The sequence below is a fragment of the Colletotrichum chrysophilum genome (genome assembly GCF_026319265.1).
Source record: "Colletotrichum chrysophilum strain AFK26 chromosome Unknown scaffold_25, whole genome shotgun sequence".
Taxonomy (NCBI): domain Eukaryota; kingdom Fungi; phylum Ascomycota; class Sordariomycetes; order Glomerellales; family Glomerellaceae; genus Colletotrichum; species Colletotrichum chrysophilum.
The window spans coordinates 15,093-33,068 of record NW_026517312.1 but is presented as its reverse complement, the minus strand read 5'-3'; the positions used below and the strand labels follow the sequence as shown (position 1 = coordinate 33,068).

At 52.7% G+C, this 17,976-nt stretch overlaps 4 protein-coding genes across 4 annotated transcripts; 1 reads left to right on the top strand and 3 right to left on the bottom strand.

Annotated features, from left to right (window-relative positions):
- Positions 1–823: 823 nt before the first annotated feature.
- On the bottom strand, positions 824–1,943 carry COL26b_004172 (uncharacterized protein; the record flags this gene model as incomplete). Its single annotated transcript, XM_053177053.1, has 2 exons — positions 824–1,630; positions 1,701–1,943. 2 exons carry the CDS (start codon positions 1,941–1,943, stop codon positions 824–826), a joined length of 1,050 nt encoding a protein of 349 aa, XP_053038889.1.
- Positions 1,944–3,764: 1,821 nt separating this feature from the next.
- On the bottom strand, positions 3,765–4,063 carry COL26b_004171 (uncharacterized protein; the record flags this gene model as incomplete). The annotated part of the gene is made up of 2 exons (XM_053177052.1): positions 3,765–4,018; positions 4,042–4,063. 2 exons carry the CDS (start codon positions 4,061–4,063, stop codon positions 3,765–3,767), a joined length of 276 nt encoding a protein of 91 aa, XP_053038888.1.
- Positions 4,064–6,367: 2,304 nt separating this feature from the next.
- Positions 6,368–8,563, top strand: COL26b_004170 (uncharacterized protein; the record flags this gene model as incomplete). The annotated part of the gene is made up of 1 exon (XM_053177051.1): positions 6,368–8,563. One exon carries the CDS (start codon positions 6,368–6,370, stop codon positions 8,561–8,563), a length of 2,196 nt encoding a protein of 731 aa, XP_053038887.1.
- A 262-nt stretch (positions 8,564–8,825) lies between these two features.
- COL26b_004169 (uncharacterized protein) lies at positions 8,826–10,157 on the bottom strand (the record flags this gene model as incomplete). The annotated part of the gene is made up of 1 exon (XM_053177050.1): positions 8,826–10,157. The coding sequence occupies one exon, from the start codon at positions 10,155–10,157 to the stop codon at positions 8,826–8,828; it is 1,332 nt and encodes a 443-aa protein (XP_053038886.1).
- Positions 10,158–17,976: the final 7,819 nt, after the last annotated feature.

Sequence of the window (17,976 nt, the reverse complement as noted above, 5' to 3'; positions counted from 1 at the left end):
TTCAAAATTTCGAACTTGTAGCAGAATTGGGGAGGAAACAGCGTGTCACTGATGTCAAGAACCCCTGGAAGGAGCAAGTCAGAGAATCTTCAAGATAGAAGTAAGGGTGGTGGTAGATGGGTTGGGTGAGCCGTACAGCGATGCATGAGCCTGGTGGAGTCAGAATCGAGCTCTTGCGGGAACGATGTCAGAGAGAAGTCATTCCAGAACACACGTCGCGGTATCTTCAGCTGACGCTTAACGGGGGTGCCGCTCGCCTGTCTTCGCGTTGAGGGTCGTGGTCTGCCGGCATTCTTGCCCCTCATGACATGAGAACGAAGGGCGCGGCGGTCGGATTTGCCTATCCCGGCCGCATTCTGTTCGATGAACACCAGCGCATGGCTCATTGTGGTCGCTCAAAGGGTCTGGTCGATGTCGGTACGGAAGATTACGGTGGGCGGGGTATCCTCTCTTTGAGCTCAGCTGTTGCTGTGCCTCTCTCCAACGGCATGGGATACGTATCTTCAGACCACGCTAGCCTAGAATGGGTGTTTCTGGTGCCAGATTTCATAGATATTAATGACATCTGCCTTTGAAAAGTTGGTCTGATTTGACATGTTCCGAGATACATGATTGCCGGCTGCTATGTCCCATACAGTACTGATTGGTCCTATCGGACAGCAATCGACATCCACAAATCAGCATCAGCATTCGAGGTTATGGATTGACATGAAGTGTCTATTAAAAGAAGTTGCATTCACTTGAACATCACTTGAACAGTAGATTAACAAGGGTATCTCATATTCCCTACAGCTTAGCCTCCTCAAAGACAATACCCAATCTACTAAATCTGAGAAATGCAGCCAGGCTGTACCTGTTCCAGCTTGGCAACGAGCTCGTTCCATATCGCCTTCTGCAAGCGCTGGCCCTCATCGTTGCAAAACCAGTCCGGCACCCAAAACTCCTTGATCTTACAGCCCGACAGAAGTTTTCCGTGACCATCCTCGCCAACCATCAGGCCGTGCAGGATAGTGCGACTGCCCACCTCCGCTGTGCGGGCCATCATGGCCCGGACTGTCTCATGCATGATCTTGGTGAATGTCCTCGCATCGCGTCCCAATCCGGTGGTGCAGAGACCAGGGGCGACCATGGTGATGACCACGCCGGTTCGTTCTACGGGAAACTGGGCCGCAAACTGACGGACGGCACATTCCTCGACGAGCTTCGTGAGAGCGTACCTGGTATGCCTTAGTCCCGTCGCAAGACGCTTGTTCTCTTCTGCTTCTCCGACGAACCTGGAGTCCATGTTTGCGCGCTTCGGGTCGTTGAGCCCGTCAAAGACGCTCCCGTTGCGGCTCTTGTCCATCTCCGCCTTGACGGTGTATCCCAGCACGCTGACGATGAAGAGGAGCGTAGGCTGAATGCCGAACTTGCGCGCGCTTTCGCTCAGCTTGGGCATCACCAAGGCTCCAAGAAACAATGTGTTGACGACGTTGACGAAGATGCTGCTCTCGACGCCTTCGAAAGTCGCCCACTGGTCGATCATGACGCCGGCGTTGCAGACGAAGCCGTCGATCCTGTCCAGCTCCTGAGAGATCTGCTTGGCGAAGACTTGGACGGCGGCATAGGTTGATAGATCCAGATGCCGCACCTTTGTGACGGGGGTTCTAATATCAGTCTGTTGTTCTCGGCCGCCGGTGTTCGGGCCAGATCAACGTTACCTGTATGACCCCCTTACGTCCCGTCGACTTCTCAATGTCTGCCTTGGCCACTTCTCCGGCATTGAGATTCCTCACGGCCAGGACAACTGTCGCGGCGGAGGCAGCGACCAGGTGCCGCGCAGTCTCCAGGCCCAGGCCGGAGTTGCCTCCGGTGATGACGTAGGTCTTTCCCACGCAAGTCGACTCGTCTACCAGGATGGGGAGCTTCCTGTACTGCTCTGCAGTCAGCCGTAGCATCACCATCTTTGCTGGTACTACGAGATACTGTAATTCTTTTGTGAAGAATTCAGGGAAAGCAGAGAAATTAGACTTTGAGATGAGTTCAAGAAGGGCGAAATATGAGGTTTTGGGTATGCCAGGAGACACAATGCCGGCGTTTTCACGACGCGGCATTCGTCCTTCTTATATTCCAAACAGGCAGCATTGTACGAGGTCTGCCAGGGACGAAGGAAGTGTTGAGGCTACGGCACGGCCTGGGAGCCATAACCGATCCAACGCGCGTGGGATCATTTTGATCAGTCTGATGGTGAGAATAAGCTAGAAGCGGCCACTCAAAGGGCCCAGATCTGATCTCGGCCATGTGGGGTTCTCTTCATGGCCAATCAGATATTGCTTTCTACTCTAGGACTAGCATAGTGGGACCCACCTCCAGCCCGAACCAATCAGATATTGATTGCCTCTTTAGGAAGGTGACGAGAAGCTACAAAGACGATGTCCCTTCATCCTCTCTCTCTCTCTATATATATATATATTTCTAATATCTAAGCAGCAATTCCTACTTATTACTGTGTTCCTCTTTGATCTATTATTCACTTTACAATGATAGGCTTTTCCTCGAGAGATTTTTCCTCGAGAGATTTCGAGTTTCATGTACTTCAGGCTCCCACAAAGTCATAAAGTATCGAGACCATTTCACTAACACAGCTGGCTCATAGGTAGTGTCAAGCATCAAATACCTCAAGCCAGCGCATACTTACAGAATCAACAATCAGCACCTTGCGGGCCTTGGAACACAACATTATCGAGTCTATTTCTATTCAAAGGATGTTCATAAGCAGGGTGGTGGAGATTGAGGCGAGTCGTTGCGGGTTGTAGCCGCCTCCACGACAGCCTCACCCCCTGCCTTCATAGTCAACTTGACGTCCTCAAATCAGCACATACGACCATACCCATTGGAAAACTCGGGATCCCGTCCGCTCTCCCATAGATAAGCTAATGAGGGCTGGAGTAGTAGTCGGGTCGGTGACGACCGGCGAATGCCCGGTGTTGTATGTTTTTTGCTTTCCTCCCTTTTGCGACCGCCAGCCATCATGAAGGGAGTGACCAAGAGGCTGGCTGACCAGAGACGCTCATTGGCATCTTAAGTATGTGTTGAAGCAAGCAGACTCATTATATTAGTAGTAATAATAATAATACATGCTTCCCCTGCCAGCCAGCTAGCAGTAGGAATGAAATGGGTAAACATGTGTGGAACAAAGTAAATTCCAAGAAAGAAGATGAGAAAACCCTCAGCCCAACCGACCACAGTCCCTTACGGCAGCAAGGCCGGCATGGCGATGGCGCTGGGGAGGTGAGGTGTGTGGCGGTTGTGATCAAATTGACGTTCATGTGTCAAGATAAATGTTCATGGAAAGAATCTGCATGCCAGAATAAGCCTCGTTACTTCCCCTAGGTGAACCATCCAACCATCCTTCTCCTTTAACAGCCAAAATTCTCGGCCGTTCTCCCTTGCAAGTCACCTCCGCTTGGCTGCTGTCGGAAATCTCCTGTACATTCCTCTCCTTGCTTACGCCAAGAGCTGAAGGACTTTGACTGAGACTCGATTAACTACCCACGACACTAGTATTTGGGTGGACTCTGACCATGGTTGCATGGATTCATAGATCTACTCGTGTGCTCATCACTTTAAGCTTTAAGCTTTCGAAACTAACGGTCCCTTCGAACACCTGCTCTGAGCACCAACATGAGGCGAGAGGTCCTCGCCTTCGCTTTGCTTGTGGCCATTGGCGCCAATGGCGCTAGCCCACCAGTCCGACGGCAAGCTAGCGATGCGCCAGTGCGCTTCTACTTAACGGTCAATCCAGTAATTTTCCCCACTGGAACCGCTGATCCAGCTCCAACCTCGAACGGCGGCGTGTCTCCGTCTTCACTGGCGGGCACATCGGCGGGGACATCGGCGGGGCCGTCGGCCGGGGTGCCGGCAGGATCACCAGCGGCATCAGCGGCAGGGTCGCCAACTAGAACCGCAGTAGGGTCAACGGCGGGGGTTTCCACGCCGACATCAGCGAGTTCTCTCGCGCTGTCTTCGATCGGAAATCCTACAACGAACCCTACAGCGAACCCTCCGGCGGTGTCCTCCTCATTGTCCACGCGCAGTCTTTCCAGTCTCAGCTTCACATTTTTTAACACCACATCTCCGTCTTTCACTAGTACTGTGGGCTTCAGTACCTCTCCCTCGAGAATTCCCACATCAACGGCGCCTATGCCAATACCCTCCGATCCTCTTCCTTCCAGTCTTATCAACTCGCTCATACCCTCCGATTCTCGTTCACCCACGTCGGTTCCCAGCTCTGAATTTCCCGCACAAGCTTCCACCGGCCCTTTCACTTCTGGAGGTAGCATACTCATATCACCAACGATCACTGGCCCTTCACCATCATCTCTTAGCTCGGGATCCACGTTTTCGGGTCTCTCAGGGTCCTCTTCACCATCCTCCTCAGCGTCAGCTTCGCCCACATTTGCTCCAGGTGAAGGGCCAGTTATCTTCCTTGTCCTTTCATCCAGTGGCAGCCAAAGGAAGAGAGACACCGCTGGCTTTCTTAGCACCGAGACCAGCGAGAAGCCGGACACGTGCGACCTTGCCACCCCGTTTGTTCTACTGTCTGGAGAACTTCTCATCCGAGGCGTTCCTGTTCATTATTCTCCTGGCGAGACTTTGAAGCCGCTCCTCAGGGGCGGTTCACCACCCCCGGGCGCCATAACAACCCGTTTCACACGCATGAACGGGGTCCTTGAGTTCGTCAACGCGTCTCTTCCTGGTGGACAAGCAACGTTCTGTCAAGATAGCAATACCAGAGAGGTTTTGCTCAATTTTGCATCTTCTCCAGCCAACTGTGAGCCGGCCGTCATCGTGGTCTATGGGGGTAAGCTGCACCAAGAAAACATTTTATGCTGCATGAAACTAAATCGCAACAACAGCCGAGCAATGCCAGAACAAACAGATTGTCTCCGCGGTCGTCCCCAGCATTCGTGGCAGCTCTTCAACTCAACTCGTCATTGGCCCTTCCTCCAGCCAATTGGTCACGCCTATTTCAATTCTTCCCACAACATCTCTGTCACAGCCTGCCATCCCATCTGGCGGCAGTCAGACAGGCACGGCTCCATTTTCCACTCCCGGAAGCAGTTCGGGATCGCCAACCTCATCAGCCACTCCGAGCTTCGACGCGCCGTGCGCCCCGCAAGCATCGACTTTGTTCGTACCTTCGCAAGACATTGATCTTGATAGGACATCGGCGGACAGACTTAACGCCGCCAACACCGTCTTTCTCAACTATGTCGAGGTTCCTGGGGATCGTGTGATGCAGATCGAGCTGTCTTTGAACTCTGCAGGGGTTTTGCTTGAAAACTCAAACCGCGTCACTTCCGTCGTCTGTCTAAATAGTACGACCTCAGAACCCTCGGAACTTACGCTGAACTTCCTCACCCCGGATGACGCCTCCAGATTTGCTTTGATTTTGAGCCAGTCACCCGGCTTGGTTCTAATCACCCAAAGCAATACTGGCTGCAGCCTCGATACAGCGCGAGGGTTCTGGGAGTTTGATTCGACAAAGAACTCACCTGCAACATCCACATCTCTCACAGTTCTCGCTAGGGAGCGAAAGATGGTTGAGGTTGCGAACAGGATCACGCTTCTCTATGGCAAGAGGGAAGGGATCAGTGGAAAGAGCTTCACCTCGACGGCCGCTGGTGTTTCTTCAGTGTCATTTCCACTCCCTGTGCCCGATTCGTCATGTGTTGTTTCGGCAACGCCTGAACCTTCGGGCCCGTTGGTATCCTCCGTCCCAGCTGGCCAATCTTCCTCCGTGTCTTCAACTGGCCAATTTTCTACTTCTCCCGTGGAACCATCACCTTCCTCATCCTCGCCTCCTGGACCTTCGTTGTCCCCCTCGCCAACTATTTCGGCGCCATTGGATTTACTGACTACATCATCGGTTTCTGATACATCATCCGGACAGTCATCATCAATCTCACCGAGTGAATCTTCGCTCTCAGCCTCGCTGACTGAAACTTCGTCTTTGGTTTCATCGACTGAGTCGTCTGCAACTTCATCGACCTCGGCCACTGCCAGTCCAACTGGTTACCGACCTCCTCCAGAAAGACTAGAAGACCTGACGCCGGGTGCGAGGGAGCTATACGACTACTTCCTCAATAGCATCCAAGTCGAGAACAACAACATAGCTTATCATGTCCCGGCTCTGAAGGGTAGCGATATTCCAGCCGCGCCCTACAATCCAGATGATTTGGCTGGGCAGCAAGCAGCCGAAGACGGCTTCACAGAAGCCGGACTTAGCAAACCTGCAGACTTGGCATCCAAGGCGACTGAAGGTCTGAATCAAATTGCTGCAAACGTTTGTCCGCCCAACTCCAACGCAACAATTGTCCGGCGAATGCTACTGGGACTGGACCAACGTGATGATCCTCAGGACACACCTGCATTGCGTGCTCACCGTTTGGCTGACTGGCTGAACAAAAGACTGGAAGCACGCGCGGTTGATGGTTGGGACATCGCCTGCGACGACACTGTGGGAGAGCTGGTTGGTCTCATTCCTGGGGGCGACCTTCTTGGTTTGGTGTGCGCCGGAAAGTCAATCTACGATGCCCGCGACGCGATCAAGTGTCTTTTTGGAGGTTGCCAAACCGTCACGTACATCGTCACCAAGACGATGACATACGACTTCAATTACTCATGGTTGATAACCTACCCAACAATCTCACAGGCTGTGACATACGGTGGAGGCAACAAAGTCTTGTCCTGTGTCAATTGTGGCTTCTCAATATCTTCCATCTCATTCATCGGCAAGATCATTGTAGTCATCACCAACGGCGTAGTCCAAATTCAGCAAGCTGACGTTACGCCCGGGATATCCGGTGTTGCGAATGCGGTTGTTCGGCTTCAGTCAGACGGGCCGTGGAACGGGATATGGAATTACAACTATAAACCAGTGGACCTTGGCCCTATCAAGATGGATGGTGCATTCCGGATCAACCCTGCCGTCCTCTACAGCATCGGCATCGAGTACTCCACGGACTCGAGCGTCGACATCACAGGCGGAGCTCGCTTCACTTGGGCTAATGCCGCCGCCACCGTAAATATTCTCCAGAGCAGGGTGACAACGCAGAGGAACTGGAAACCGACTGTCGAGTTCACCTTTCCCTCGTTCCGGCAGGGTTCTGCGGTCAAGCTGAAGCCGTTCATACGATGGGTCATCAAAATGGAGATCGATATTTATGACATGATCAAGCTCAAACCGTTCGTCACAGATCAGACTGTAGCTGGTATTGAATCGACATATTCTTTCACCACCACATCAAACTGCCCGGCAAACCAACTAGCCGTCAACAATTACGTGTACAGCGCCAACACTATTGGCTTCGGCACTGGAAGAAGCGCAGTGCTGTTCGACGGAACGGCGGGCAGCGCCAAGCAATGCTTACTTGTGCCAGGAATCACCCCCTCGCCCGATGAGCTGGCATCACTGAGGCTGGTTGGCCAGGCCTTCTGCACGGAGTACATCAATTATAGACCACCCTCGACTTTCACCTACACTACTCAGACATCCACCGTCCCCACCACCACCACGACATTTGTGACCACCACTGTCTTCACCACCGCGACGGTTACCGAGTATAAGAGCGTAAGTCTCGACAGTTACTTCACACGGACGTTCGCTGCACAAACGACGACCGTCACGGATACCTCAAAAGCCGTGAACTTCTTGTACTTGAACTACAAGCGAGGTTCAGAGAATACACCCACGACAACAGCGGACGGCATAGACAAGCGCGCTGTTCCCTCGCCTGCCTTGGTGAGAACCTGGGACGCAACTAAGATCTCCTTCGCATGCAAGCAAATTGCCACTGGTACAACGACTCTCACCGTCACAGCCACGACGACTGCAACGGCCGGAACGGTCACCGTAACTGGCACTGTTACACGAAATCAGCAAGCCCCGTTCGTGACTGTCACGTATACGTCCACCTTCAGACGCTACCTCGGCATTGCGACAGCTACGGCCGCAACTGTTGCCACGGAAACTGCCTGTCCGCCATCCACCGTGAACAAGTGCTTCAAACTCAAGATTCATGGCCATCCTTGGACGGAGGGCAGGTACATCCGCTGGGCACCGACATGGCAGAACAGCGGGTGGCTAGAGCCCGACTCCCAGTATGGCACCAACGAAATATTCTATCTAACTACGCAAGGACATCTTGTTTCCACCGTATACCCCGGGCCCCAAGCGTACATTCTCGGCACACCAGGTACTAATGCCAATGCCAACGATTGGGGCGAGGTGTTGTTTTTGTGGTCGAACCAAGGCGTCTGGCCTCAGCGTCAATACGCCAAATGCGCCAAGGACTCTGATCCGTGTTCCAACGGATTCTCCTGTTCGATCATTGACGATATTGGCGTGCAAAGATTCCAGATGTCAATTCGGGTTCCAACGTTCCTTTTGAATGGGGGTGGATCGTATGACGAAAGTTCGAGGTTCACTCCTTCCTGGCATAGGAGGCCCGACACCGCGGTCTTTCAGTACCTTCCGGTCACCTTGACATATGAGGACGTAGCTTGTCCATGCTATTGAAGCATATTATGAAGCTTCAAGATTGCGAGAGTGGTCTGTGGTTTTACTTCTCACAATAATTTAAACTCTGTTCATGCCTTAAACTGATCGCGGATACCTGAGCCACACAGATACTTTCGTGACGTTGCTGGCAAGGATCTGAAAGAGGTCTGGAAAGGGCTTTGCAAGGAGCACAATGCAGCTGAAAATATATGCTAAGATTTTCCAGGGCATTATCTGCTCAGCTCAGAAGTTGGGTGGAGTCATCATAGATTGACGGAATTCACTCTAAGGGCATGTCCAGGACGCTTCCCACAAGTCTCCGCGTAGCGACAAGCATTGAGTCCAAATCCTCTTCTAAGGCATCATACCTCTCCCTTCTCAACCTCCACTTCTCACTGCCAACCCAACTCTCTATACATACTGATCGGTCCTGACAATATGTCGTAATCTGATCAGGATCCGTACGCTTATCGGTCTCTTGATTGTCCTCGACAATAAACTGGATGTACATGTCCTGCATGTCATAACTCAAGTCGATGTTGGACTTGACGTGGTCCGTTACCTCGGTAATTATCTCATCAGCCACATCTGCACGCTGTGGGGATTCAGGACGGGTAGTTTCTGAAGGCTCTTGGCCGGGTTCGACATAGCCTTCTGGAGTCCCTTGGTCAACCTTCTCTAACGCGTCGTGGAAATTACCGAAAGTATAGATCATACAAACACCGTGGTGCGCGACGCCTTGCAAGGGGCCCGGGAAAGGGTTGCCGAACTCGATGTTGTACGTCTGCACACCCACGCGTCTCGGGTCCTGCCCACGCAGGACTGCCTGCTTCTTCCGATAGGTCTTGAAGAATTCGGCGGCGCGGTGGACCTTATACGCCATCGTGGCATCGGAAATGAACTGAACGAACCCGTCAAAGAGCTCCTTATGGGAAGATGTGGGGAGGATGCCGTATGCTCGAAGAACGTTTTCAGCTGCAGCATCCGAGGGATAGCTGGATGAAAGAACGGCGCGGAATTTGGCGTAGTTCCAGTTGGCCATACGGGCAAAACCCTCAAACTCGCGAGCCGTCGCGCTTACCATGATTTGTATTTTTCCGTCGGCGGCCTTGGCTGGGCCATTTGCCTCGCCATGTCCAAGGTGGACAGAGACGTCACATCCCAAGCTGCTTCTTCGGATTGTTAAATTGTCGACGACCATTGCGAAGAACCACCAGTGTAGGTCCGAGACACTCTGTAGTAGATCTGTCACAGGGACTTTCTTCAACGCGTCAAGTCGGTCGACGGGACTTTCGTCCTCGACTGAACGCAGTCGGCACAGCTCCGCCCAGCGCTTGTCCGCCATCTTGAGCGAAATGGAATCGAGACTGCCCCATGCGCCTGATATGAGACCAGCCTTGCGGAAGAGCGGCTTGCTCACGCCCAATTCGGCCTCGAGGAGATGAGTGTGACATGATCCTGCGCCAGCGGACTGGCCCATAATCGTGACTTTCGCCTCATTCCCTCCAAATGCGGCAATGTTGCGGTTAACCCAGATCAGGGCGAGCCTCTGATCATGAAGACCAAAGTTTACGCCCTTGAGAGCAGCGTCACTGTCTTGTGACGCGATCATGTCAGACGACGCGCCGAATCCAAATATGCCTAAACGATAATTGATGGCTACCGCAATGAACGGGGTCTTTTTCGAGAGAGAGCGGAGAATGAGCCGGGCGGGATCTGAATATTGTGAGCTTAATACTTTCCTCGTCTCATCACGGGAATCCGCTATTAAACTCATGATCCAGTCATGACGAGACATACCAAATTCTGGACTCGTTGCTGCGCCATTTATGTAGCCGCCGCCATGAATCCAAATGAGCACTGGCAGCTTGGTCACCTCTACGTCTTCATCGCATCTTGCCAGTGCTTCCTTGCTCGGGCGCATGATAAGAAGGTTCAAGCACTCAAACTCGTCCTGGCGGTCGTTTGGGTACGGCAGGTATGATTGAAATGCGCGAGAATCGAGTGCGCCGGCTGAGGGACATCGAGGGCTAAGAGATTGTTAGAATTGTCCATACTGCGTCTATATTGTATATGTGGACGCCTGCGAATGATACAAGATTACCCGTTCTCTGTAGCGTCAAACGTGTCATGGGGTAGACAATCTCTCAGGCGTGAGTGCTCCCATCTTCCCGGCACACGGGCGTATGGAATACCGCGAAACTCTTCAATGTCGTTGGAGATAGGCGACCGCTTGCCGATGATAGTTTGAGCATAGCTGGGAACGGTGGTTGTCTGGATCTGTACAGTAACAGCTTGTTCGGATTCCAAGGGACTCATTGTGATACTGCAAGTGCAATGCAGGGCGCCAAGAGAGGACGGCTATACAAGATAATAGAGCTGTTGGCTAGATTGCAGTTATTCATGAGAACAACGGAATACGGATCAGCTGTGAAGGATGTGGCATGGCTTGGTCCGGATCTGTCGACCGCGATTCGACGTCACTAGGATTCTCCCATCTAAAAACCGCTCATTTAATAGTTAATTCAAATCGGTCCCGAACCCCGCATTATCCGGACCCCCGGCGGCACTGTCATCCGAGCCGTGGAGCTCGGTCGGCGTCGGGATCTCCGCAGACTCGGCCGCAGCGACAGTACAAAGACATAAGTCTGCGGGTCAATGGTTGAAATCATACATATACGAACAGAGACCTATGAGGTAGTCCGAGATTCCCTCGGCTCTCGTACTACCCGTAAAAGCTAGAGAGGCTATAATTAATTTAGAGGCTCATGGAGTCTTGATCATACTTACATCTATGATAATTACTACTATAGATAAATTAGAGATATCTAGATTAAAAGAGAACATCGCTATTGAGGCATCTTATGGCGGCAATGCTGAGGTGGTGCAATTGCCGATTTGGTAGTTGCCCAAACCGCAGAAGTCGATGCTGGTACCGCACTCGTCGTCAATGGGCACAGTGAGATTCATGCATAGAATGAAAGATCCCCAGACTATGGTAGGAAGGTTCTCACTGGAGGAAGTGCATACGTTTTCACTTTGAACGTCCGTCAGGGCAAACGGGAACTCTTCGTGATCAGAGTCGAGGGTCTGGTCTGAAAGAGTTGGACAATTATGGCTCGACGTGATCATAAATCGTTGGTGGTGAGGGTGACCTGAACCTAGCCTCAACTATCGGACTGGTGACAAGCTCGGGAGAAAAGATAGTTGTTGATTTTCTTCACTATATATAATAATCCAAAGGTAAGCATTGAAGTGTAATCTCTTCGTCTGGCCCTCGTCGACTTGCTCCCTCGTTCAGTTGTCTACTCGTTCAGTTACCGTGTCTTTTGTTTGGCGACTTGAGTTGCCAGAAACCTGCCATCAATATGGCTTCGGTGAAGTTCGTTCTTCGCCTCATTCTGATTACTCTTACCCTCCCGCTCTTTTACCCCAAAGACAAATCTAGGTTCTTAGACAGTTTATCCAGAATTATCAACTCATTCATACCAACCAAAATAACTAGTCGTTACATGAAACATTCTTACAGTAAGGAGCGCAATAAGTCCTATTACTGACTAATTCATCGGAGAATAGTGCGCTTCGGTACTAGGTAGTAATTGAACTCACACTAGCTTGAGTTCGGTGCTGCAGTCATAAGCATCGCAAAGGCGTGTTGGTTTTCTCATCCCTAGAGCAGGAGATAACTATGTACTACTCGTTGAAGAACGAATAATATCTGTGAAGCCTAGTGTGTTGTATTTGGTCCATCTAAGGCTCCTCCACTGCACAAAAGTAAGAAGGGGCAAGTGTTGACTTCGAGTTTCTTGCATAAGGCTTCGAAAACAGCCCTGATGGCCTTGGAAGCCAGAAATCGACCAAAACCGGGGCGTTGGGGGCTCGTCTTGATAGCGACATCTGGTGATATTATTTGAGGCACAGTGTCTTCAGAGATATAGACTCAGGCTGCAGCAAGGAGACATCTTACTCTGGTCACGACGAGAAGTGAGTCTCACCCCGAAACAGCACGCCCTGAAGCGTTCGCATTGACAGACAGTCTCACACAATAGAAGAGGTAACCAACAATTTCCGATGGGCAGTTGTTTCTTTAACATTGAAACACACCATACATGTGTTTCCGATCTCATCTGTGCATCGTCAGTAGGATATAAAAAGCAAATATCTCTGGCTTCAGGGGTACGGTTCGCCAGGGCCTCATCCGAGAAGCCACTCCGCGCCAAGCCAACCACCACTGTCTAGAAGCCGCATCGAATCAACGATACATCTGCCATCTCCCGCTGACATACAACGTTCCCTCTTGTCACGTCGCTTCCTCGACCAACCAATCTTTCCGGGGGCAGCCGCAGTTCCCTCTCCAAGCCATCCCGTGGCTTCCTCCCATGGGAGAAAAAGCAACTCCCGAAGAGTCTAGACCCCCAAGCCACCCGCTTCTTCTGCCGGAACCCGTTCCCCGGCGTGGAGTCACACAAAGGCACGCATTGCCTCGAAGGAAACACGCATGAGGTTCCATACAGCGGCGTCATCCACTCGGAAGGGCAGACGGGAGGCTGCAGAGCATAAGAAAGCCTAATTCCGACCTTTTTCGCGCCCAAGATCTACTGGTGGGGGATGGACACATAAATACAGAGAGAGATTTACATGTACGCACGGCATGTTGAGAAGTACGGCATCTTGGATCCGTGAGCTCGCAGGGGTCGGCGTCCTACGAGGAGACACGAAGAGATACAGATGATCGTGAGTGAGACATGTGATGGTTAATAACTGATGACACCAGAGACAATCTTAAATTGAATGAATCCACGTGGTAGAGTGTAGAAGCCGAGACGTCTGGGATTGTCGTAAATGTTGTGTCAAGCCGGCAACATGGCTTCGTTGACACAGCGAACTGCACAAATCAAATTCCCAGAACACCGCCATGTATTACAAAACCAGTTCCAAGAGACAGAAGAATTCCACAGACTTGTGTTGAAGTGATCTCACACAGTTGAGCTTTGTGATGTCTCTAGGACTTTTAAGAAAGGTATATTTATTTCTTGTGAGGCTAAATAAGATCTGCAAACAACAAGATTGAGAAGGGGTAATCTTCGCAACAGCGCATAACACACATTTGAAAACGATATTTAATTCGTATTAGAGTTTAGCAACTAGTCTACGGACTAGAACAGCGAAATGGGTCAGTTCGAACCGACAACCGCTTCAACTTACTGCCTCCCAGAGACAATGGCCACGACAACTCTCTGCATCAAGAGAGGTGCGCTTCATCCCACGATCTTGTCCAAGACCGCAAGCTTCACATGATAATGCAGTCATCGTCATTGTCCATCTCTCAACCGCGACCCATCCAGAGTTCCAACATATGCCGCGTGATCGTCACTTCCCTCGAGTCAAGCGCTGCTCAACTTCAACAACTGACACGGGGACGGGAAGAGAACCCGCAGCATAGCATCATCGTCAACAACAACCAAACCCCCAACGTCATCTTGCATACTGACAGAAAATACCACAAGTCAGTTCGTCCTTTAGTCAGTAGTACTCCGTCACGTCAACTATTGCCGGCCGAGAAAGAAAAACGACAAGGCCGAGTAAGGAAAGGCAAAACTGTCCGTACTAAACAAACGCCACCACGGCAACGGGAACACATGCCATCCTCCCCCGTCTCTCTCTCTCACAACTGACTAAGGTCGACGTTCGATATCATGGACTGCAATGCGGTCAAACACACACACCACAGACCAAGCCCCATCCATGGCCCGACAAGTCCAATACCCGTCCCTTCGCAAGCAGCGCAACATACCCCGAGCCGAGAGAGTCCTCCTCGCTCCCCCAAATCCCGCTCCGAGCTCTATGCGCCTGCTCGCTCGCCCACAATCCGATCCCAGTAAGATCCAAGAAAGATCCAAGGCAAACATCAGATCACCAAGGGCCCGAGTCAAACACAAAAAAAGAAGAGAGCAAAGACACTTTAACGTCCACCTACACACACGCACACGCACATACGGGCTGGCAAATCAAAAAAGAACAAGAACAAAACAGAATTCCAGCTTGCACGCGCCAAGTCCACACGGACATACCAGCCGCAGGCACGGAAGATCCGAATAAACTCCAACTCAACCAACTGCCTTTCGTCCCTTCCTTCCGGACCTATCACGGCATCCCCAACCACAAACTTTTTGGTCTTTGCTCGCAATTCATGAGGCGAAAGACCAACACCAACAACAACGACAACAACCAACTGGAAGAAAAGCAGCTTCATTCAATGCCTCTTCCTACTTCCTCCGCACGGAACCTCTGCCGCAAAACTCGGTCCTCGTCCGTCGTGTCCGCCTCACTCCAGCTGAAAAAGAATACATACACACTTACACACGTACACACACCTTAAAAAGAATCCTCGGACTAACACCTCAACACAGCAACAGCAGTAAACCAGCCCAGAGTCAGAGTCAGGTCCCCTTGGTGGCCCCGATACCATTTTGCCCTGTTTTTTCTTCCTATCCGTCCGTGATTCCCGAGAACACCGTTCTAGAAGTGCAAGATTCAAACTCTATGTGCAGATCATACACACGCCGAGGACACGACGACAGGGCGCCCGGTTTGTTAGGCCCTTTGCCCCCCGTCAATACCGAACCAACCCGGACGTCGTAGAAAGCTCGCTCGCAAGCACTGAAAATAATTACCGCCAGTTCGGGCGAAGGGTAACATGCAGGGTAGGAAGAAGGCAGCAATTCTACCCTCGCCGGTATCTTCGCCGGATTCACGGCGCGGCAAGAGAAGGGGTCCTGTTCGTGCAGACAAGGGGGACGTTTGCAACATTATACACATACACGTCAACACGCCACGCATTATCTCTCCGTGTTCGTCGTCACCCGGGGAGGGTTGGGTAGACGATGGAAGAGGGTTCCGGGGGTTTGGACCGGCAGGAATTCAACGGGACAAGCACCAGTTGCGGGACGCGGGACGGAAGAGGCAGACGTCATGTAAAAGTATCACCTAGCAAAATGAAAGAAAAGAAAAACCACGAATGGGGAATGCTCATGCGTCTTCCCGCGTTGCGCTCTGGAGTCATGAATCTGCCGTCCTCCTCCCGGGGGCCCGGTGAAGGAAGAAGCAAGGCCTTCCAGTAGGCATCAACGCAGGCATCGGGAAGGGAGACCAAGGACGGCACGGCATAGGATCTGCTGATGAGGCCATGGACCAGGGCGGCAACGCCGTCATTCATGCCACCGCGTCCAGACACACCGAAGGAGGTGGAGGGGAACGCCGTTGGCCTTGCCTTGCCTTACCTTCCTGCGTCGTCGTGGCCGCCGCCCGCCCCGGGTATTCCATCTCGCTGACCACACCTTCCCTCCTCCTCCTCCTCCTCCGGCTTGGTAGGAGATAGAAAGCGGCCACAACACCGAGGATCAACGACAGCCAGCACCATTTTCTGGGCGGGTAACTGATCACCGTGAGAGCGGTGCCCCGGGTGTCGTCCTTCGCCCTTTCGCCCCCAACATTACTGACCCGCGTGCTGTCCCAGCCGGGCCTTTCCCTCCAGAGTGATCGACCTCGACCTTGCCGGCGCGCGCCAAGAGTGGGCAAAAGGGCATGAAAGTCTCGGCAAACCTTCCCTCCTCGAGAGTTCACAGCACGCCACGTGCGGGGACAGCAAAGGGAGGCCCGTCGCAATGCGTAGGTATCCATCCAAGTCCAGCTGCTGTCTGCTCTCGCGTGTTGTATACATCCCAAGGTCCCCAAGGAACGAACGTTCAACCACATCCCGCTCCCAGCCAGTCGGAGGAGACGCCCGGCAGGCCACCCCTTCTCCTCGCCGCACTCCCAAGGGGACCAAAAACGAGTCAACCGGACGCGAGGAGGCATGGGCTTGTTCCCTGCGAGGAAAAGGCGCCGGTGTCCCTGTCGTCGAGTCTGAGCGCCTACGGAACTTTATGCCTCAGGGCGGCATAAACCAATGGCAGCCGCAGGCGGGCGAGGTCTGCGGTTTCAGGAGTCGATCTCGAGCCAGGGGTCTACCGGCGGGACGAGGCCGACCAAAGTACACCACAGAGAAGAGCTCTTGCGATCTGGAGAGGACCTGGGCATGGGAGATCGCGGCTGCTGGGGTGGGCAGACACAAACGGGGATCATGGATGGTTCTACCGTACCGGTTCAGGGAAGAGGTCACCTTTTTTTGGTATGTGGCGGAAGGGCGGAAGAAGAGAGCAGCAAGCATGTTGACAAGGGCTAGCTTGATCGACTACGACTTGTCAGTTGAGCAGCTTGCAGTGGTTCGTTCGGGGTGGCGGCGGCGGCAAAGTGGCGCGGACGTGATGGCCGGCCACTGCTGTCAAAGATTCTGCCGTCGTTCGTCTCTATGTTTGGGGGAGACTAAGACGACGATGACGGGCAGGCCGACGTCGGGTAAAGGGGAGCTAAGGGCAACGGTGATGGAGCAAGATTCGGTTGCGAGATGGAAGGATTCCATGCAGCTCGGGAGGCTATGTCGGCGCTTCTTCGTCCACAGACTGGGGAGCTAGAGCAGTCGAGGCAGGTGTGGCATGGGCACGGCATGGCATGGCCCACGCCACGAGGCAGGCAGGCAAATGCGACGGTGGCGGCGGACGAGCGAAGGGGGACTACGTGATAGTGGGCGACGACGGACACAGGTCAGAACGTCTGTTGAGAGGGACGAGAAAGACTGAACAAGTTGTCTGTCATTGTTTCAGATATCTGCCCGAGTGCTACCTGTGCAACTAGGTCACAGCGTCAAAGCTCGTCAGCACAGTGGACGACGACGACGCAGGAGGAGGAGGAGAGGAAGTGTGCGCAACCCATGCCGTGCAGGAAGAGGAACCGACCAAACCTGGTGTTTGCCGCTTCGGACGAGGACTGGATTGAGAAGGACGGTGCGTGGTGGGATGGTGGATGCTGGCCCGGTGGATGGGAGTGATCCAGGCACAGATCTTCGTGTTCATGGGAGTGCTGGGCTACGAAACAAACGCGGCGATGTGAAACAAGAGCGGTGGGCGGCAGAAGGAGGAGATGGGTGGTGGTGGTGGTATGGGTAAAGAAAGATTTGATGGCAGACGCCGTCAAGTTTGAGATATGCCCAAAAAAAGATGTGCCTTGTCCAACAACACCACCAGGAAACAGGACTCCAGAAAAATAAAAATTGGAGACGAGAGTTGGGAACGGCGCGGAACTTTGGCCAGCTATTGTCTCGTCCACCCCCAACACGCGCAGTAGCGTTACGGCGATTTGATATCGATCCGGGTGATTCCTCCGAGTACGGGGGGCATTAGCGGCGGCGTCCGCGAGGCCCGCAAGGGGAGAGACAGAGAGAAAGACGAGGGCAGACGGACAAGGCTGGCGGACTAACACGATTCGAGGGCTTCTAGCGGGACGTCATAGCCTTTCACCGTATGCTTAAACTGCGCCTGACTGAAGCTTACCTG